Genomic DNA, 18,050 nt, shown 5'->3' with positions numbered 1-18,050 from the left:
TTCAGAGGGCGCAGCCTCCTTTTATCCTAACTCCTGGCCACATGTTGCCTTCTTCCTTTCCCCGTTGGCTGAGGAAGTTGGTAGGTACAGCCCTCCTGAACCACCTACCACATACCCACCCTTGAAACTGTTATTTTACCCCAAAGTTCGGAAGTTCAAGCTTGTGCAGACCCTTGCCTATCTCAGGAGCCAAGCTGTCTGGGCGACCTGGTGCCCAAAGTTAGCAGAGACATTATGACCCATTTCAGAGACATTGACACCCACCAAATTATTGATAAAGACATCATTAGCACACATCTTTCCTACTCAATCCCTCCTCTTCTGATTTCTCAGTTTGTCTTTGCAAACTGTGGTGGTGCATTCCCCCAGAACTTTACCACAGTTTGTTCCAGAACACAAATCCTAGCTATTATCAACTTAACCCCTTTTAACAACCTAGAACATTTGTAACCACGCCCTCCCCACTTTTCTACACCTGGTCCCTACGCCAGGTGTGGCAAGTTGTGTTGGTTTTGCACACCAGGTGTGGCAAGTTGTGTTGGTCTGTGTTTTGTTTGGTTTTGTGTTGGTTGTGCTGGTTTTTGGTAGCGGGAGGGCCATATGGGTGGCTTCTGTGAGAAGCTGCTAGAAGCTTCCACCGTGTCCAGCAGAGCCAATCCCTGATGGCTCTGAAGATAGACAGGCTGCTGGCCAAAGCTGGGCCCATTAGAGAGGCTGGTTAACGCCCCTGTGATGACATATTTAAGAAGAAAACCGAAACAAAGTGGGATACATGCAATTTTCTCTAGCCGGAGAGGAGGAGAGAATATGTGAGGGAAACAACATTGGTGACACCAAGGCCAGTGGAAAAGGAGGGCAGAGGGTGCTCCAGGCACCAGAGCCAGGATTCCTCTGCAGGCTGTGGTGATTGTGAAAAACGCCATTCACTTTTGTCAAAATTTTAGAAGTTTAATAGTAATGAAAACAGTAATAAAAATTAGACAATAAGAGACAATAAAAAGCAAAGAATTATGAATGTCGGGGTGCCTGGCACTTGCCAAAAAAGCCCACCTTTCTAACAAAGGATTGCCCCTTAAAAGCAATAGCCTATTGCATATTCATATATCTCATACATGATTCAAACATTCCTTTCAAACTAGGGTGTTTCTGCTTAATTTTAGCTTCCCCCCATTTTGTAAATCACTGTAATAGAGATAAGAAATAATAAACACCTGAGTCCGAGCGCGAGCTATCGAGCTATCGTCTCAAGTGCCTTCAATCTCCACGTCGACAAAGAAAAAAGGAAGCCGAAAACCAGCGGTATGTAACAAAAGGTTAACCACAAGTAATGTTGTAAGCAGAAGTGCAAGATAAAGCAAGCAAGATAGCAGAGCAAACACGATATCAGAGCAAACAAGGTAACAGGGCAAGGGAGATAACAAACGCCACCAAGAGCAAGATAGCAAGTCTTAACAGAACTTGCAAACTGCAAAATTAGCTAAAAGCAAGTGAGACTGAAAAACAAGAAGCACCAGGCATGCAGCGAAGATAGTGGTAAAAAGATCAAACGTGAGGAAGACTACAGAAGCCTTCATCAAAAGACCACCAGAAGACTGACGACCACCACAGAAGGAACCGACACATGCGCGAAGGCGGCAAACTGTTGTAAAACCATGAAACGGCTTTGTGCAATTATGAATATGCTAATGATACGTTGTAAATGTGACACTGAGTAGAAGGACTTATAAAATGTAACTGTAGGTTAAAGAAGATTGAGTGAGTTTTTGGCAGAGAGATCCCTCACATTCCCAGCGCTGAATAAACAATACCTGCTCTGAAGCTGTCTGACTATAGAGTTTTATTTTCTTGGAAGAAATGCTGATGTCTGACTCCAGTTCAGAAGGCTGAATTATTATTATTATTATTATTATTATTATTATTATTATTATTATAATAACTATGAGTTTTGGGCTTCACAAGCAACGATAGAAAATCCAGGTACCTGTTTTCTCCAGGAACTTGTGCCCATTAACTTGTTGTAATTCTTTCCAAGCTAATCATGATTCCACATGCATGGTTCCACCATTCAGTCCAGACTGAAGACATCGGTGTGGAGGAACATCGGGGCTGGACTGGGAGGGCTGTGGAGAGAGCAAGGAACTGAGGTGCCATAGACGGGGAGCAGCTGCTGCTTGTCCAGCTGTGCTGGGAGGTGGACGTGCTCCTCCACGCCCTGGAAGAGCTCTGGGAGCAACAGAGCCCTTGGAATTCTCCTTGTCTCCTCCCTCTGACAGAGAGCCCCGACTCGGGAGTCCCTGCCCAGCTGCACTCTTGGCCCAGGGCAAAGGGAGAGGCAGCAGGAATTCCAAGAGGATGTGCCCAGGAAACAGCGGGACAGAGCAGAGAAAGAAAAAAGAGAAGTGGTCAGTGCTGAGGGCTTTCCCCACTGTATTGGATTTTACATGGCCTAGTTTTTTGTAGCGAGAGGGCCACAAAGGTAGTTTCTGTGAAAAGCTGCTGGAAGCTTCCACCATCTACCTGAGCCAGTCTTTGATGGCTCTGAAGATGCTGCTGGGCCAGTTGCAGAGGTTGGTAACGCCTCTGTGATGACATATTTAAGAAGAAAATCAAAACAGCGCTCACGCAGTTTCTTCCCAGGGGTGGTGTGCCGCTGGGGCATCCTGGTGCAGCGCTCGGTGATGCTCGGTGATGCACCGCCTCTGCCACCACTATTTCGGCCTGGTCTGCAGTGAGCTTTGTCCTCCTGGCCATCCTCAGCCAGCCACTCCATGGGCAGAAGGGCAGGGGCAGCGGTGACTTTTCCTTCCCAGCGCCCCACGTGAAGAGAGGCGTTAAAAAGCGCCGGCGCCACGGTAGCCACCAACGCCCACACGCTGGTGGCAGTGGCCACGTGGTGGCTGGCAGTAGAAACACAGCAAGTGATTCCCCCAGCCTAAACAAAATCAAACCTCTCGGCGCTGTGGGATGCTCCAAGAATCTTTGAATTAGTGAAACTTGTTGGTACCTACGGGGCAGCAGTTTTTCTTTTAGACAGAGAAGAGGAAGAAGCGAGGACATGCAAGAGAAAACAGCGTGGCGGCACGTCCTGGTTTAGGACAAATTAGGGGAAAACATCTCCAAAGGAGCCCCTTATAGGAAACAAAACCCTCCGCAACTTCCCCCACCACCGGGTTCGGGAGGAATTCCTTCAGAGGGGAAGTGGAAAAAACTTGTTTATTAAGGACCAACAAAAAAACACTCCCCAGCACAAGAGAAATAGCCCGAGATGACAACAGATGTTTTCACCAGTCCAAGGGGGTTGAGCTGTATCTCTCCACGCCTCAGAGGGTACGAAGCTTCTCTCGCAGACCCCGGGGGAGCTCCTGCCCGGAGTAGGTCCGATATCTTCGGGGGTGGGGGGAGGAAAAGGGAACAACGGAAACCGGGGAAAAAGGGAAAAAATGGCGAAAAAGCAAGCAAGCGAAAAGCAAAGAAAAAAGAAAGGAAAACAGAGCTAGCAAAGCAGGCAGCCAGCAGCGAGCAAAAGCAGCAAGCAAAAGCAAAGCAGCAAGCCAGCAGCGAGCCGGGGGGGCGGGGGGGAAGACAAAACAAACTGAGAGCAGGGAACAGAAACCACGATTGGGATAATGAGCATGAAAATGTCCTGTCCCCACGACACGGCACCAAGGTCAGTGGGGAAGGAGGTGGAGGAGGTGCTCCAAGAGTCAGAGCTGAAATTCTTCTGCCAGCCGTGTGTGCTGGTTTTGCATTAGTTCCCTTACGTGGTAAGGACCACGGTGAATAAAAACTGTCCCCCAGTAATCCATGAAGTCCACGGGGGATGCAGACATCCACACGCAGCCCGTAAGAAAAGTGCTCACGTCGGAGCGAGTGGATGCCCAAGAAGCTGTAATCCAGTGGGAAACTCAAAGAAAGACAGAGAGGGCCCTCGATTCCAAACTAGAGCAGCCTATCCGTAAAAGACTACACCCTATGGATCAGTGAACCATGCCAGAGCAGTTCTGGGAAAACTGCTTTGCCCGTGGGAAGGACCCCATGGCATAGCAGAGAAAAGCCTCCTCTCCCTAAGCAAACAGAGTGAGATCTCGAGTATCAAACTGACCAAAACCCCTCACGCCCTGTCCGTGGGAAAGTGTGAGAAGAGAGAGAAGATGGAATTGAGCTACAGGTGGTGGGACGTGCCTGCTGCATGCCATGGCAGCACAGAGAAGCTTCTCTCTGCCTGACCTTGCGGGGAGGAAATGCGACGTGGCTGACGCCCTGCGGATGATGCCTCGAGTATGAAAAAGTATAAACAACAGCAAGTTGAGGAGAGCAGTCTGTGAGGATGGGACTGCAGAACCTGAAGCTGAAATTGGACAATTAACCCCAATATGGAAATGGACCAAAACTCATAAAAGTGAGAAAACTCGTGACCCGGCGTCCATCTTGGGTGTAGCCACGACCAGGCTCTTGCACTGCCCAAAGTGTATCCTTGGAGGCCTTTTAATAAATCCCTACTTTTTTATTCCTTTAATTTTGTCCAGCCTCTGTTCTAGGTGGCCTCTCCAGGCATCACAGAACAGCACGTGATCACTTGCATGTAAGGACATTAAATTTTGTTGCTGACGTGGCAATGTGTGATAGGTTGCTTAGTGAAGAAATAAGGAAATACAGTGTCTTGAAGAAGTGTATAAAACCAGTTTTTTTCTTGCCATAAACATCTCGGTATCCCCACTGATCTGAGTCCATGCATTAATGGTTCACAGGAAAGAGGGAAGGGCTTAGGGGGAAAAAGAGTGTTTTAAAAGCCTCTTCTATTTCTCATTATCCTCCTCTAACTCTGTTAATAATAAATTTACTTTATACCTTTAAATTTGAACCTGTTTTGCCCTTAGAGTGTTTTTCTCTGAATCCTCATCTCAGCTCATGAACCCTTTGTTAATTTTGTTTCTGAAGGAACAGCTTCTGTAGGTGCCTGGCGTTTGGTCAGAATCAAAGCACGACACCCACAACCACGAGAGCCCGGACGTGAAAGCTGGTTTTTATTGACTGATTGGAATAGTAATATCCTCGTTAAAACACGTCTGAGATGTCCTCAGTTATTCAGTGGGGGTCTTGCGCACCGGGGGCTGGGAAAGGCGGCTCTGCAGCAGCTGGATATCGCGGAGAGCCGAGGACAGAGCCCTTCCCGAGGACACGCGGCCAGAAGGGCTCCAGCCACAAAGTTACCAAGCCAAACAAAATACACGGAGAATCCAGAAGAACACCGGGAGCTCACACTGTGCCAGAGGAGCTGTGAGCCCTGGGGATGTCCAGCCACAGCCACCTCTGGGTGGGTGATCTTGGGAAGACGTTTGAGCTGTGGGACACGTCCCAGTCTCTGCTGGAGCCGTGGGGAGAAAGGGCAGGGTCTGTCCCTGGCCCTCCCCAGGGCTCTCTGCGGGAACTGCTGGGCACCATGTCCAGCATTCCCGAGGTGGGACAGATCCCTTTGCTGGGGAATGTGACCTCCAGAGCTCCGAGTGGAGTGGGGACAGGCACTGGGGATGCTCTGTGCCCTCACTGCTGGTCACCATGTCCAGCATTCCTGAGGTGGGACAGATCCCTTTGCTGGGGAATGTGACCTCCAGAGCTCCGAGTGGAGCGGGGATGGTGCTGGCAGTGGGGACAGGCACTGGGGATGCTCTGTGCCCTCACTGCTGGGCACCATGTCCAGCATTCCCGAGGTGGGACAGATCCCTCTGCCAAGGAATTTGACCTCCAGAGCTCAGAGTGGAGTGGGGACAGGCACTGGGGATGCTCTGTACCCCCTCACTCTGCTGGGCACCGTGTCCAGCATTCCCGAGGTGGGACAGATCCCTCTGCCAAGGAATTTGACCTCCAGAGCTCAGAGTGGAGTGGGGACAGGCACTGGGGATGCTCTGTACCCCCTCACTCTGCTGGGCACCGTGTCCAGCATTCCCGAGGTGGGACAGATCCCTCTGCCAAGGAATTTGACCTCCAGAGCTCAGAGTGGAGTGGGGACAGGCACTGGGGATGCTCTGTACCCCTCACTCTGCTGGGCACCGTGTCCAGCATTCCCGAGGTGGGACAGATCCCTCTGCCAGGGAATGTGACCTCCAGAGCTCAGAGTGGAGTGGGGACAGGCACTGGGGATGCTCTGTACCCCCTCACTCTGCTGGGCACCGTGTCCAGCATTCCCGAGGTGGGACAGATCCCTGTGACAGGGAATGTGATCTCCAGAGCTGTGAGTGGAGCAGGGATGGTGCTGGCAGTGGGGACAGGCACTGGGGATGCTCTGTGTCCTCACTGCTGGGCACCGTGTCCAGCATTCCCGAGGTAGGACAGATCCCTCTGCCAGGGAATGTGACCTCCAGAGCTCCGAGTGGAGCGGGGATGGTGCTGGCAGTGGGGACAGGCACTGGGGATGCTCTTTGCCCTCACTCTGATGGGGCTGGCACATCCCTAGCTGCTGCATCCCAGCTCCCGTCTCCATCCTGGATTCCGAATATCCCTCCAAGGAGCCTTTCTAGAGCACTGCCACTGCTGCAGTGGTGCAGCCCCAGCTCCCCTCTCCTTCCCCTGATTCCCAGGAAGGTGCCAGCCACGACCCCAACGGGCAGAGGCCTCGGAGACTCCCAGAGGAGCCAACTGGGCACTTCTCCCAGCCCCGGTGCGGGATGCAGAGTCTGGGGATCTTTGCCATGCTCCCGCCCCATTCCCCTGGCACTAAAGCCTGAGTGGGACCCACAGAGAAGGAATGCAAAGAGGAGACCCAGCAGCAGCAGCAGCAGGGAGGAGATGCCCCCAAAGCTGCCCAGAGGTCACGGGGAGGAGAAGGACAGGAGCTGGGAAGGTTGTGCCTGGGGCTGGGGACACGGGAGAGGCTCCAGCCCTTCATGCTCCCAGCAGCTTCTTGACCATGTATCCGGGCATGCTGTAGAGGAACAGGGCCACCATGATGAGGAGCAGCAGGGCCAGCACGATCTTGATGATGAGCCACTTGTAGCGGGTGCAGATGAGGTATTTGATGGACTTGAGCGGGTTCAGGAACCAGATGAACGACGTGTCCGGGCGGCTGCAGAGGAACCAAACACCCATCGTTATTCCATCACCGTGGGAAAGGGATTCATGGACCTTAAAGTTCATCTATTTTTTTTGTGTTTCTCTCCCTGCCATGGGCAGGGACACCTCCCACTGTCCCAGGTGCTCCAGCCCCAGTGTCCAACCTGGCCTTGGGCACTGCCAGGGATCCAGGGGCAGCCACAGCTGCTCTGGGCACCCTGTGCCAGGGCCTGCCCACCCTCACAGGGAACAATTCCCAATTCCCAATCTCCCATCCAGCCCTGCCCTCTGGCACTGGGAGCCATTCCCTGGCTCCTGTCCCTCCATGCCTTGTCCCCAGTCCCTCTGCAGCTCTCCTGGAGCCCCTTCAGGCCCTGCAAGGGGCTCTGAGCTCTGCCTGGATCCTTCTCCTCTCCAGGTGAGCAGCCCCAGCTCTCCCAGCCTGGCTCCGGACTCAGAACACCTCAGTGGCCTCCTCTAGCCCCTTTCCAGCAGGTCCACGTCTTTCCTGTTTTGGGGCTCAGAGCTGGATGCAGCAGCCCAGGTGGGAGCAGAATCCCATAATCCCAGGTCCCTGCTGCAGAGAGGCCTCTCCTACTCACTTGGGTTTCTCCAGGGGATCAGGCTCATTCCGAGCCAGCCCAGCGGGGGATTTCTCAGCCTCCTCCGCTGTCAGAAGGTGCAGCTCAGCCTCGACTTTGCCCTGCAGGGAGCAGAGAGCTGCGCTGAGGCCTCGGACGTTCTCCCAGGGCAGAAGGGTCCCGAGGGAACAAAGCCATGTAGGGGGATGCAGGGTGTCCACAAAGAGTGTAGTCCCCAGGAGATAAACCCTCCCTTTTCCCCATCCTTACGGTGATCTCCAGCTCGTCGTTCTCGTCTCTGGCCACGAACGGCCACCAGCCCTTGACCCGCTTCTGCTTGAAGATGGAGATCATGGGCAGCTCAGCCTCGTTGGTCACCATCTCCAGGCTGCACTGCTTGGACGTCTTGGCTCCCCGGGGGAAGCGGTTCAGATCCAGCTCGATGGCCCCTGGCAGGACAAAGGGGAGGAGAGAGGTTGGCATGCCAAAAGGGCCAAGTCCTTGGCTGGAGACGGGCTGGACCAGCATCTCCTGCCCTGGGGAGCAGCTTTAAACCACCTCTGGGAAGGAGAAACGGGGTGTCTTGGCTACAGGAGCAGTGGAGAAAAAGGATCTCAGAATCATGGAAACACGCATGTTGGAAAATCCCTCCCAGCCCATCCAGTCCAGCCTGTGCCTGATCCCCACCTTGTCCCCAGCCCAGGGCACTCAGTGCCACATCCAGGCCTGCCCTGGACACCTCCAGGGATGGGCACTGCAAACCTGCCTGGGCAGCCCCTGCCAAGGCCTGCCCAGCCTTTCCAGGGAGAAATTCCACCCTGAGCCTGCCCTGGCCCAGCCTGAGGCCATTTCCCCTTGGCCTGTCCCTGTTCCCTGGGAGCAGAGCCCGACCCCCCCGGCTGTCCCCTCCTGTCAGGGAGTTGTGCAGAGCCACAAGGTCCCCCCTGAGCCTCCTTTTCTCCAGGCTGAGCCCCTTCCCAGCTCCCTCAGCCCCTCCTGGGGCTCCATTCCCTTCCCTGGACACGCTCCAGCCCCTCCAGGTCTCTCCTGGCAGGAGGGGCCCAGAGCTGCCCCCAGCCCTGGAGGTGCCCCAGCAGTGCCAGCCCAGGGGACGGGCACTGCCCTGGCCCTGCTGCCACCCCAGAGCTGCCACAACCCAGGGACCATTGGCCTCTTGGCCACTCCTGGGCTCGTGTCCAGCCACTGGCAAGCACCCCCAGGGCCTTTCCCAACCCCTCTTTCCCAGCCTGGAGCGCTCAGTGGGGTTGGTGTGACCCCAGTTCAGGACCCGGCTCTTGGCCTTGGCCCATGGATCCAGCCTGTCCAGAACCCTCTGCAGACCCTTCCTGCCCTCTCATCCCACCTGCTCCGCCCAGCAGCATCTCAAGGCATTTTTGGGACGCTCTGGACCCTCCACGTACCCAAGAAATCATCGGCCGAGAAGTGGTCGGCATCCCAGACCTGCAGGGTGAGGCGGGCCGGGATCTTGTACTCGGTCTCATCCCAGGAGAACATGGACTCCTTCTTGGAGATGACGATCTTCTCCTCGGCCATCAGGTAGTCGAAGGGGAAGATGTAGCGCCAGTTGAAGTTGCCTTCACCGGTGAGGGAGTGGTAATGGACATCCGTGTCCTGCTTGTCCTCCTGCTGCCCCTTCAGCCACCTGCAGGGCCCGGGGCGGGGCGAGAAGGGGGAGGCAAAGGTTTACATGGGGCAGGAGAGGGGACAGGACCACCCTGTCCAGGCAGCCATGGTGTCTCCAGGTCTGGAAGGACTTAAAAGTTATGAACGAGGGGATGGGGCTGATCCAGACACGGCAGCAGCAAATCCGAGGGGCAGGAGGGAACAGAGAACTTCAGGAGAAGGAGGTTCAAGGGGGTCGTCCGAGGGCTTACCCTGGGCGAGGAGATGTGAAGGAATTGTACAGGAGCTGGCAGCAATGCTTGGGAGGCTGGAGCAGAGCAGGATGGAAAGAGATCAGAACTTTGGACAAGGGCCTGGAGGATCAGGACAATGGGGAATGGCTTCCCACTGGAAAAGGGGAGATTTGGGTGGGATTTTGGGAAGGAATAGTTCCCTGGGAGGGTGGGTGGGCCCTGGCACAGGGTGCCCAGAGCAGCTGTGGCTGCCCCTGGATCCCTGGCAGTGTCCACAACTGTTCCAAGCCTGGTCCAACCAGGATTTGGACACTTCCAGGGATGGAAGGTCCTCACATTCCAGAGGGATGGAGCTGCTGGGATGGCTCCGAGGTCTCCTCAGAGCTCAGGGTTTTGCTTGGATTCGTTGGACCTCCATCCCATAGGATTTGTCTGTTGAGACAGAACAGGAGCAGCCTGGGACAGTGGAAGATGTCCCCACCCATGGCAAGGGCTGGGATGAGGTTTAAAGTCCTTTTCCCACTCTAAGCATTCCATGATTCCGTGACTCTCCGACGAGGTGAAGTTCTGGAAGGGGCTTTCCCCTCCTGCTGGAGGAGGGTGAAGCAGAGATGGGAACAAACCAACAGAACAAGCAGCACCAGCTTGGCTCCAGACTCTGGGACTGGAGCTGGCAGGGTGGAAATGCCATGAGGGGGCATCAAGACAAGCTCAGAGAGGGGCAGAGGGGACCGAGTGATGCCTTAAGTTTTAGCTTTTCTATTTTTCAGATTCTGAGCTGCTTTAGTCTGTAGTTCTGGGCTTCACATTAGGGGACGGTGAGCTCTCTGCACAGAGCAGGGAGACAAAACAATTCCTTCTCCAGCTGGGGACCAAGGACAAATGATCCGAATCTCAGCCCCAAGAGCACAAACAGCGTGGGCTGAAGAGAGAAAAACAAGAAGGATGGGACTTCATAACCGAAAACTGGATTTGCACAATTAACCCCAATATGTAAATGGAGCAGAATTTATAAAAGTGTGAAAACTCGTGACCATCTTGGGCGTAGCCACAGCCAGGCTCTTGTACTGCCCAAGGTGTATCCTGTGAAAGCCTTTTGATAAACACCCACTTTATTCCTGTGGATGTGACAGCCAGGTAAGAGAGAGAGAAAGCTAGAAAAGTTTTCCCAGGATCGGCCTAGGAAGCTTTAGGGAGCTGGAGATAAACAATGACAGCCAAATATTAAAACAACCTGCGGGTGGTGCTTTTTTCTAATAATCCGTTTTGCTGCTTTTCTCATAAGATTGTTTACAAATGGGCGCCTTGTTAATTGGCCAGTCATGTGAAATGTATTGATTAGTCAGGTCCACCAGCAGTGAACTGAGCTATAAAGGAAGAGAGGATGAAATAAACGAGCCAAAACCATTTTGCCTTCTGATATGACTACGTGTCGTCTCTGACTCAACGGTGACATTTTCCTTTAAACCTGTCTAGACTCTGCTCTAGGTACCCTCTCAAGGCACCAGTTTTTGGTGGACAGCAAAGCATTTGGAAAACCCCTGGACCAGAGGAACACCCAGCTCCTGCCTCCTACTCTCACCGGCACCCCCAGTTGTGGTCCAGAAGGTATCAGAGCCCAAGAATCCTCAGATCTGCACGTGAGTAACTGAATGAATTTTGGTATTTTGTCTGATACCTTCTGGACTGCAGCTGGGGCCCCTCCTGGGGGTGCTGGCAGCATTGGGGGGCAGGAGCTGGGTGTTCCTCGTCCAGGGGTTTTCCAGATGCCTCCCGTCCCTTCGTGGTTGCCAAAACTGATGCCTTGTGAAGGCTGAGCTGGAACAAAGGCTAGACAGAGCTAAAGGATAAAGTGGGGATTTATTCAAAGGATCTCCTCCATGGATCCACCTTGGGCAGCACCAGAGCCCAGCCAGGGCTGCACCCAAGATGAACCAAAATGGTCCCAAAATGCACGAGCGCTCCCGGGGGCTCTCACTGGGATCAGCTCTGCTCCATTTGCATATTGGGGTTAATTGTCCAATTACAGCTTTAGGTTATGAAGTCCTATCCTTGCTTTTCTCTCTTCATTCCACGTTGTTTGTGCTCTTGGCCTGAGATTTGGATCATTTGTCCTTGGTCCCCAGCTGGAGCAGGAATTGTTTTGTCTCCCTGCTTTGTGCAGAGAGCTCACCATCCCTAATATGAAGCCCAGACCCACACACCAAAGCAGCACAGAATGTGAAAAATACAAAAGCTGAAACCTGAGGCACCCCTGTCACGTGGAGGATCAGACAGCCACAGAAGCTGAGCTGGGGAGCGCCGCCAACCTCCTGGCCCTGGTGCAGCAGAAGACGTGGGAGAGATAAAGTCAAGGCAAGAAAAAAAATTAAGACATCACGTCTGCTCACCCTGACTGCTCTGAGGAGATGTTACAGGGACATTGCTGGCGCAAAAGAACGTAGCAGGGACTTCATAATCGAAAAGATTGTGCTGCTAAGGGAAACAGGGGCAGGCAAGGGGGTCAGAGCGGGAAATTTTGTGTGGAAGTTAGGGAACTGTAAATGAGTATAATTTAAGTATAATTAGTAGAACCGTAAATTAGAACTGGTAATTAGTGTAATAAACTGGCTTTGCTTGCACACAGCATGGTTTGTGTCTCTCAGCCTCTGCAATGCCAGGCATCTCCTCTCCCGCCAGGAAATTGTCGCATTCCAAAACTGTGGGAATCCAGGACATCCCTCTGGCTGCCCTGGCTGTCTCGAGACCCTGGCAAGGGGCTTGGAGACCCTGGCACGAAGTCAAAAACACCTGTGGCTTCCATTTTAGCCTGTGGAAAAAGCTGCCAACTCTGCATGAGGAATTACAAGCCACAAGGGTTTGAGAGGTGTGATAGTTGAATTGACACAGGGTGAAAAAGTAGAATTTTGGGGCTTTTTAGAATGGGGTTCTAAAAATGGAGGGATTTGGGTGTCTCCTGGCCTTCTTCTCCTTCTTCTTGCCCTCCATGTCTTGGTGTGATGGTGACACTTTTCTGCTGGTTTAAGGTAAACTGTCTAACATAGATGATAGATATTGGCACGTTATTGTAAACATAGCACACGTAGTTTTGGTATAAAATGTGAACGACACCTTAGAGGGCAGACAGAATGCCATGAACGACCCGCTGGACAGAGCTCAGCAGGTCAGAGAAAGAATGTTGTAGATAAGGAAAAATAAACAACCTTGAGAAGCCGACCCTACGCATTCCGACTCCTTCCTTGGCTGCTCGGGCTGGGAGAAAAAGACTTTTACATCCTCGGGGTCACCTTGACATCCCGGACCCCGAAACAAAACCACCCCAGAGGCGTTCTGGACAAGCAGCTCCAAGCAGGGCCCACTGGATGTGCAGTGTGAAAAATGCACATTAAATTATGGGCTTTTTGCAAATACTGAATTTAATACCACATGTGTTTATGTTGGAAAGTTATTTTGTGGTACTGTATTCTTTTTAAGCAGTGTGGTAGATACAGTTTTAGGTTATGACATAATATTATAATACAAACTACGCGATGTGAGATTTTTTTTCTAACTAGCTCAAGAAAAGGATGAGATAATCAAGAAATTCTTTGCACAGAGAGAACAGCAGCAAGACACCTAAAGAGTTACTGCTGCCTTTTGGGAAAAGAAAAACATCCTTCCACCTCCTCTCCATCTTTAAGGAGCCACCGGGATTAAGGGGAAGAAGTTGATGATAACCAGAGAACACCCTTTGTTTAAAAGGATTTATGCATCATGTATGAGATATATGAATATGCAACAGGCTGTTTCTTTTAAGGGTTAATCCTTTTTTAGCGAGCCATGCTTTCAAGAGGAAAGCATCCGGACGTCCGTAATTCTTTGCTTTTTATTGTCCTGACTCTGATTGTCCAAATTCATATTGCTCTAATTTTTATTACTATTAAGCTTTTAAAATTTCAAAACAAGCGATTGGCGTTTTTCGCACGCAGCCAAGGAGAGGGGGAGAGGCAGGAGACACCAGCGGCATCTTTGGAATCTCATCAGAGGCAAGAAAGAGACTCTGAGGAAACACCCCCCAGCAAGAACCTGGCCAAGGTGCCGAGACATCCATCCCCTTCTGTGACATTCACATCCTCTGGACAGAGAGACACAATTCTGTCTCTCAGGAGAAGCACAGAGAGAAGAAAGGAAAGCAGTCTTTATCTCCGCCCCTTTGTTTTCCCCATGTGGAATGTGGTGCGGAGATTGTTCACCTGCAGTGATTGCTGGGTTGGATTCTGGTGAAGGTTGTTCGGCTTCAGTGACCAGTTGGATCCAGCTGTGGCTCGGGCTCTCAGCAGAGAGTCACGAGTTTGTAGTTAGTTAGATAGGTAAGTAAGAAGTAAGTATGTAGAATAGTGCAGTATCTCTTTAAATAGTATATTAATGCAATAAGGTATAGTTTTAATAAAGCCATCCTTCAGCCTTCTGATCTGGAGCCAGACATCATCATTTCTTCCCGCATCGGGGTTCGCCGCATTTTTACTGTACCCTCCCCTTCCTCTCTCCGTGCTGGATTCTCCCCTGAGGGGGAGTGAGGACCCCCAAACTCTCCAGTCCCGCCTCCAAGCATGGCACAGCAGCAGATGAGAACACATCCACCCCGTCCTGGATGGTTTTGGGTCCCCCAGCACCGCCCATGTCCCACCCCAGCGGGGACTGGCGCCCACCCCGGGAGAGGCGGAGGGGGCTCCGGTGGAATTCCAGGCTGTACCTACCCCCTGACAAAAATGTCACTGGACTTCTCGCCGGTGAAGTAGTCGTCGTCCTCCAGGATGACCTCGTCGGTGTTCCACACGATCACCCTGAGCTCGTACCTGCCCGAGGGAGGGAAAGGGAGGTGAGGCACGGGAACGGGGAATGGGAGCGGGGAATGGGATAGGAGGGGATGGGAATGGGGAATGGGAAGAGGGAATGGGATAGGAGGGGATGGGAATGGGTAATGGGAACAGGAAATGGGAACAGGGAATGGGAGAGGGGAATTGGGAGCGGGGAATGGGAACAGGAAATGGGAGCGGGGAATGGGAATGAGAAATGGGAATGGGAAATGGGAACAGGAAATGGGAACAGGGAATGGGAGAGGGGAATTGGGAACGGGGATGGGAACAGGAATGGGAGCGGGGAATGGGAATGAGAAATGGGAATGGGGAAGATAGGAGGGGATGGGAACAGGGAATGGGAACAGGAATGGGAACAGGGAATGGGAGCGGGGAGGGAAAGGAATGGGAGAGGGGAATGGGAGCGGGGAATAGGAACAGGGAATGGGAGAGGGGAATGGGAACAGGGAATGGGAACGGGAAATAGGAACAGGGAATGGGAGAGGGGAATGGGAACAGGGAATGGGAACGGGGAATGAGATAGGAGGGGATGGGAAAGGGGAATGGGATAGGAGGGAATGGGGAATGGGAACGGGGAATGGGATAGGAGGGGATGGAGTGGGAAATGGGAATGGGGAATGGGAATGGGGAATGGGATAGGAGGGAATGGGAGCGGGGAATGGGAATGGGGAAAGGGAGTGGGGAATGGGAGAGGAGGGGATAGGAACAGGAAATGGGAGCAGGGAATGGGATAGGAGGGGATGGGGTGGTGCCCATCCCCAGCATGGAGGGGGAGGGACCCAGGGAATGGCTCTGAGTGCCAGAGGGCAGGGATGGATGGTATATTGGGAGTGAGGAATTGTTCTCTAGGAGGGTGAGGAGGGGCTGGGCTGGAATTCCCGGAGCAGCTGTGGTTTCCCCTGGATTCCTGGGAGTGTCCAAGGCTTGGATGGGGCTGGGAGCACCCTGGGACAGTGGAAGGTGTCCCTGCTCATGGCAGGGGGTGGGATGAGATGAGCTTTAAGGTCTCTTCCCACCCAAACCATTCCACGATTCCATGATCTCCACGTGATCTCTCGGATCAACCTCACCAGGGCGAGCCAAGCACCAAGGGGAGCTTTCCCTCCTCTGCTCCCAACCTCCCAAAGGCTCAACAGGGCAGCCCAGAACTGGATTTTGGGGGATTTATGACCAAAATTCGGTCTGCAAAACAACCAGAGCCCAACTCTGTTCCCGCTCTCCCCCCTTCACTCAACAGGGCTGTGATTCCTCCCACAAAACGGGCTCAGATTTCCTCCTCAGACCCCAGGAGGTTTTTGGGGTCTCCAGGGAATTCCCAGCAGCCTGAGGAGCTTCCCATCACTTTTCTTGGCTGGGAATTTCTTGATGGTGAAACATAAGCCATAAATGTAACCCATAAACGAGCTGTGGGAAGGCTTGTGGAAAATAAGGAGAACTTCACGATAGCAGATTTTCCCCGGGCAGCTGCTAATTAAGACCAAATTAAGAACCATGAGAAAACTGGTTTTCCTCTTGTAAAGAAGTCTCCATAACATTAACAAGAAAGACTTCTCTCCCTAAGTAATCTTAAAAAAAGAGGCTATTTTAGAGGCAGTAAACTGACCAGAAATTCCAAGTTTTGTTGCTTTACATTATCAGTAGAAGAAAAAAAAGTTGTAGGGAGAGGAAAAGTGTTAAAAAAGTTTGTCTTAATTCTTAATACTTTTTTTTCCCTTTTAATCACTATTAATAAAATTTTCTTTATGCCCTTTTAAAGTTTTAAGCCTGCTTTACCTTCCTCCTAATCCTATCTCACAACAAGAAATAAATACACAAGTAATTAACCAATACCAAAACCTACCACACCCTTTAGCACATTTACCAAGAAATCTTAAAACTAAGAAACTCTCGAATTAGCAAAATTAGTGGACCACACAAAATCAGTGTTTCTACCCAGTTTCAAACCAAAACTGCCACACAGAGGAAGAGGCCCCACGGTGGGAGTGGGGAAGAGCAGAGTCCCGGCTCCTGCAGCGAGGGGAGCCTGGAGGGAGGCTCGGGACATGTGGCCAGGGAGTGTCCAGGTGAGGGAAGTGGATTTACAGCTTCCTTAACCCCCTCCTTTGGGATCTCCCTCTGGCGGCGCCCTGGCTGAACCCATCCCTGTGATTCCTTCACCTTTTCCTTTTTCTCCTGTCTGCTCCTGTGCCTCTCCCAGCTGGGATCCAGGGGTGTTCTCTCCACCCAAAGCATCGGCTGCCTGGGATGCACAGGAGGCTCCCATCGGGATTCCCAGTGCCATCCCTGTATCCCAGCCCTGGGGGCAGGAAAAGGGGCCCAAGGACCAAGGCCAGCAGGGTGAGAAAGGACTAGAAGGGATATTGAGGGAAGAAATGTCCTTCTTCCCCCTCCATGTGCTGCCTGTGCCTGCTTTTTCCTGCTTGGAATGATGGGGGCTCCCACCACCCATCCTGCTGTCCATCACCTCCTGGAAAAGCTCCATCCCAACTGCCCTGGGATAACCCTGCCCCTGCCCAGGAGAGGCCGAGGGCTGTGCACTCTGCTCTGCCCTGGGAACGATGGAATTTCCCAGTTCACACAGGCAAGAGAGATCGGGATCTGCAGGGGATGGAAGATGTGGGATCCCACCCTCGGGAGCAGCTCTGGAACTGCCTCCAGTGTTGGGATCTCTGGGAACGCCAGCCTGGATGAGGAACCCAAGCAGAGGGCTGGGCTGGCTGTGGAGCAGCAGAAGGGGATGGGAGAAGCCAACTGTCTATCCCCAACCTCCCGTTCTCCCTGGGATGGGTTGGCTGGGCTGCTCCTTACTTCTTCGGTTTCCTGGGAGAAATATCGATGGCAGGGCCGGGCGCTGGCATATCCATGGGGAACATGTCCACCCACATCTCCAGGCGGCCCTGCGGGGTGGGAGAGGCACAATCAGCTCCCCTTGTCCCTCCTGTCCCCTCCCCACCAGTGCCCCCCTCTTCCCACAGCCATCACTCCGGCCATGCCAGATGTGGAGTGGGACAAGCTTCTCCCATGCCACGAATCCTTCTCACCCCTGCAGAAGCGCCTCATGGAGGGGTGAAACTGGATGGGTTTTAAGGCCCTTCCAGCCCAAACCATTCCATGATTCTCTGATCTCCATGTGATCTCTCGGATCAGCCTCACCAGGGTGAGCCAAGCACCAAGGGGAGCTTTTCCTCCTCTGCTCCCAACCTCTGCAAAGAGCTTGCCAAGGACTCAACGGGGCAGCCCAGGATTGGATTTTGGGAGATTTATGACCAAAATTCGGTCTGCAAAACAACCAGAGCCTAACTCTGTTCCCGCTCTCCCCCCTTCACTCAACAGGGCTGTGATTCCTCCCCAAAACGGGCTCAGAGTCCTCCTCAGCACTCCAGGAGTTCTCCAGGGAATTCCCAGCACTGCCTTTTGTGTGCAGCAGCCTGCGGGTTCCCAGTCCCTTCTGCTTGGGAATCTGCTGGGAATTTTGCTCCCAGGTGCCCAGATGTGGGGAATCAGGAGGCACTGCGGGGGTGAGGATGGATCGGGAGGCACTGGAGATTTTCTCTGCGGGCCTCCCGGGGTGACCTGCCCACCCCGAGGTGGGTCAGGGCCGCGCTGGCCCCCACAGGCTGCCCCCATTCCCGTTGGAATGTGAGACCTGCTCGATGCCCGGCTTGTCGGGGTTGAGCAGCGGCCGCGTC

At 52.9% G+C, this 18,050-nt stretch overlaps 1 protein-coding gene across 1 annotated transcript in view; it reads right to left on the bottom strand.

Annotated features, from left to right (window-relative positions):
• Positions 1 to 6,102: 6,102 nt before the first annotated feature.
• The window catches only part of OTOF (otoferlin), a 218,906-nt gene continuing 206,958 nt past the window's right edge, over positions 6,103 to 18,050 (bottom strand). The window contains exons 47-53 of the mRNA XM_053937555.1: positions 18,008 to 18,050; positions 17,170 to 17,258; positions 14,242 to 14,340; positions 9,050 to 9,291; positions 7,899 to 8,077; positions 7,650 to 7,750; positions 6,103 to 7,060 (exon numbers count right to left, since the gene is read on the bottom strand). Coding sequence (XP_053793530.1) covers positions 6,880 to 7,060; positions 7,650 to 7,750; positions 7,899 to 8,077; positions 9,050 to 9,291; positions 14,242 to 14,340; positions 17,170 to 17,258; positions 18,008 to 18,050 — 934 coding nt within the window. The 3' untranslated portion in view covers positions 6,103 to 6,879. The remainder of the gene's footprint in view (positions 7,061 to 7,649; positions 7,751 to 7,898; positions 8,078 to 9,049; positions 9,292 to 14,241; positions 14,341 to 17,169; positions 17,259 to 18,007) is intronic.

Source organism: Vidua chalybeata, chromosome 3, assembly GCF_026979565.1.
Source record: "Vidua chalybeata isolate OUT-0048 chromosome 3, bVidCha1 merged haplotype, whole genome shotgun sequence".
In the NCBI taxonomy this organism is placed as follows: domain Eukaryota; kingdom Metazoa; phylum Chordata; class Aves; order Passeriformes; family Viduidae; genus Vidua; species Vidua chalybeata.
The sequence above is the reverse complement of the archived record's forward strand: the minus strand, read 5'-3'. Positions and strand labels throughout refer to the sequence as shown.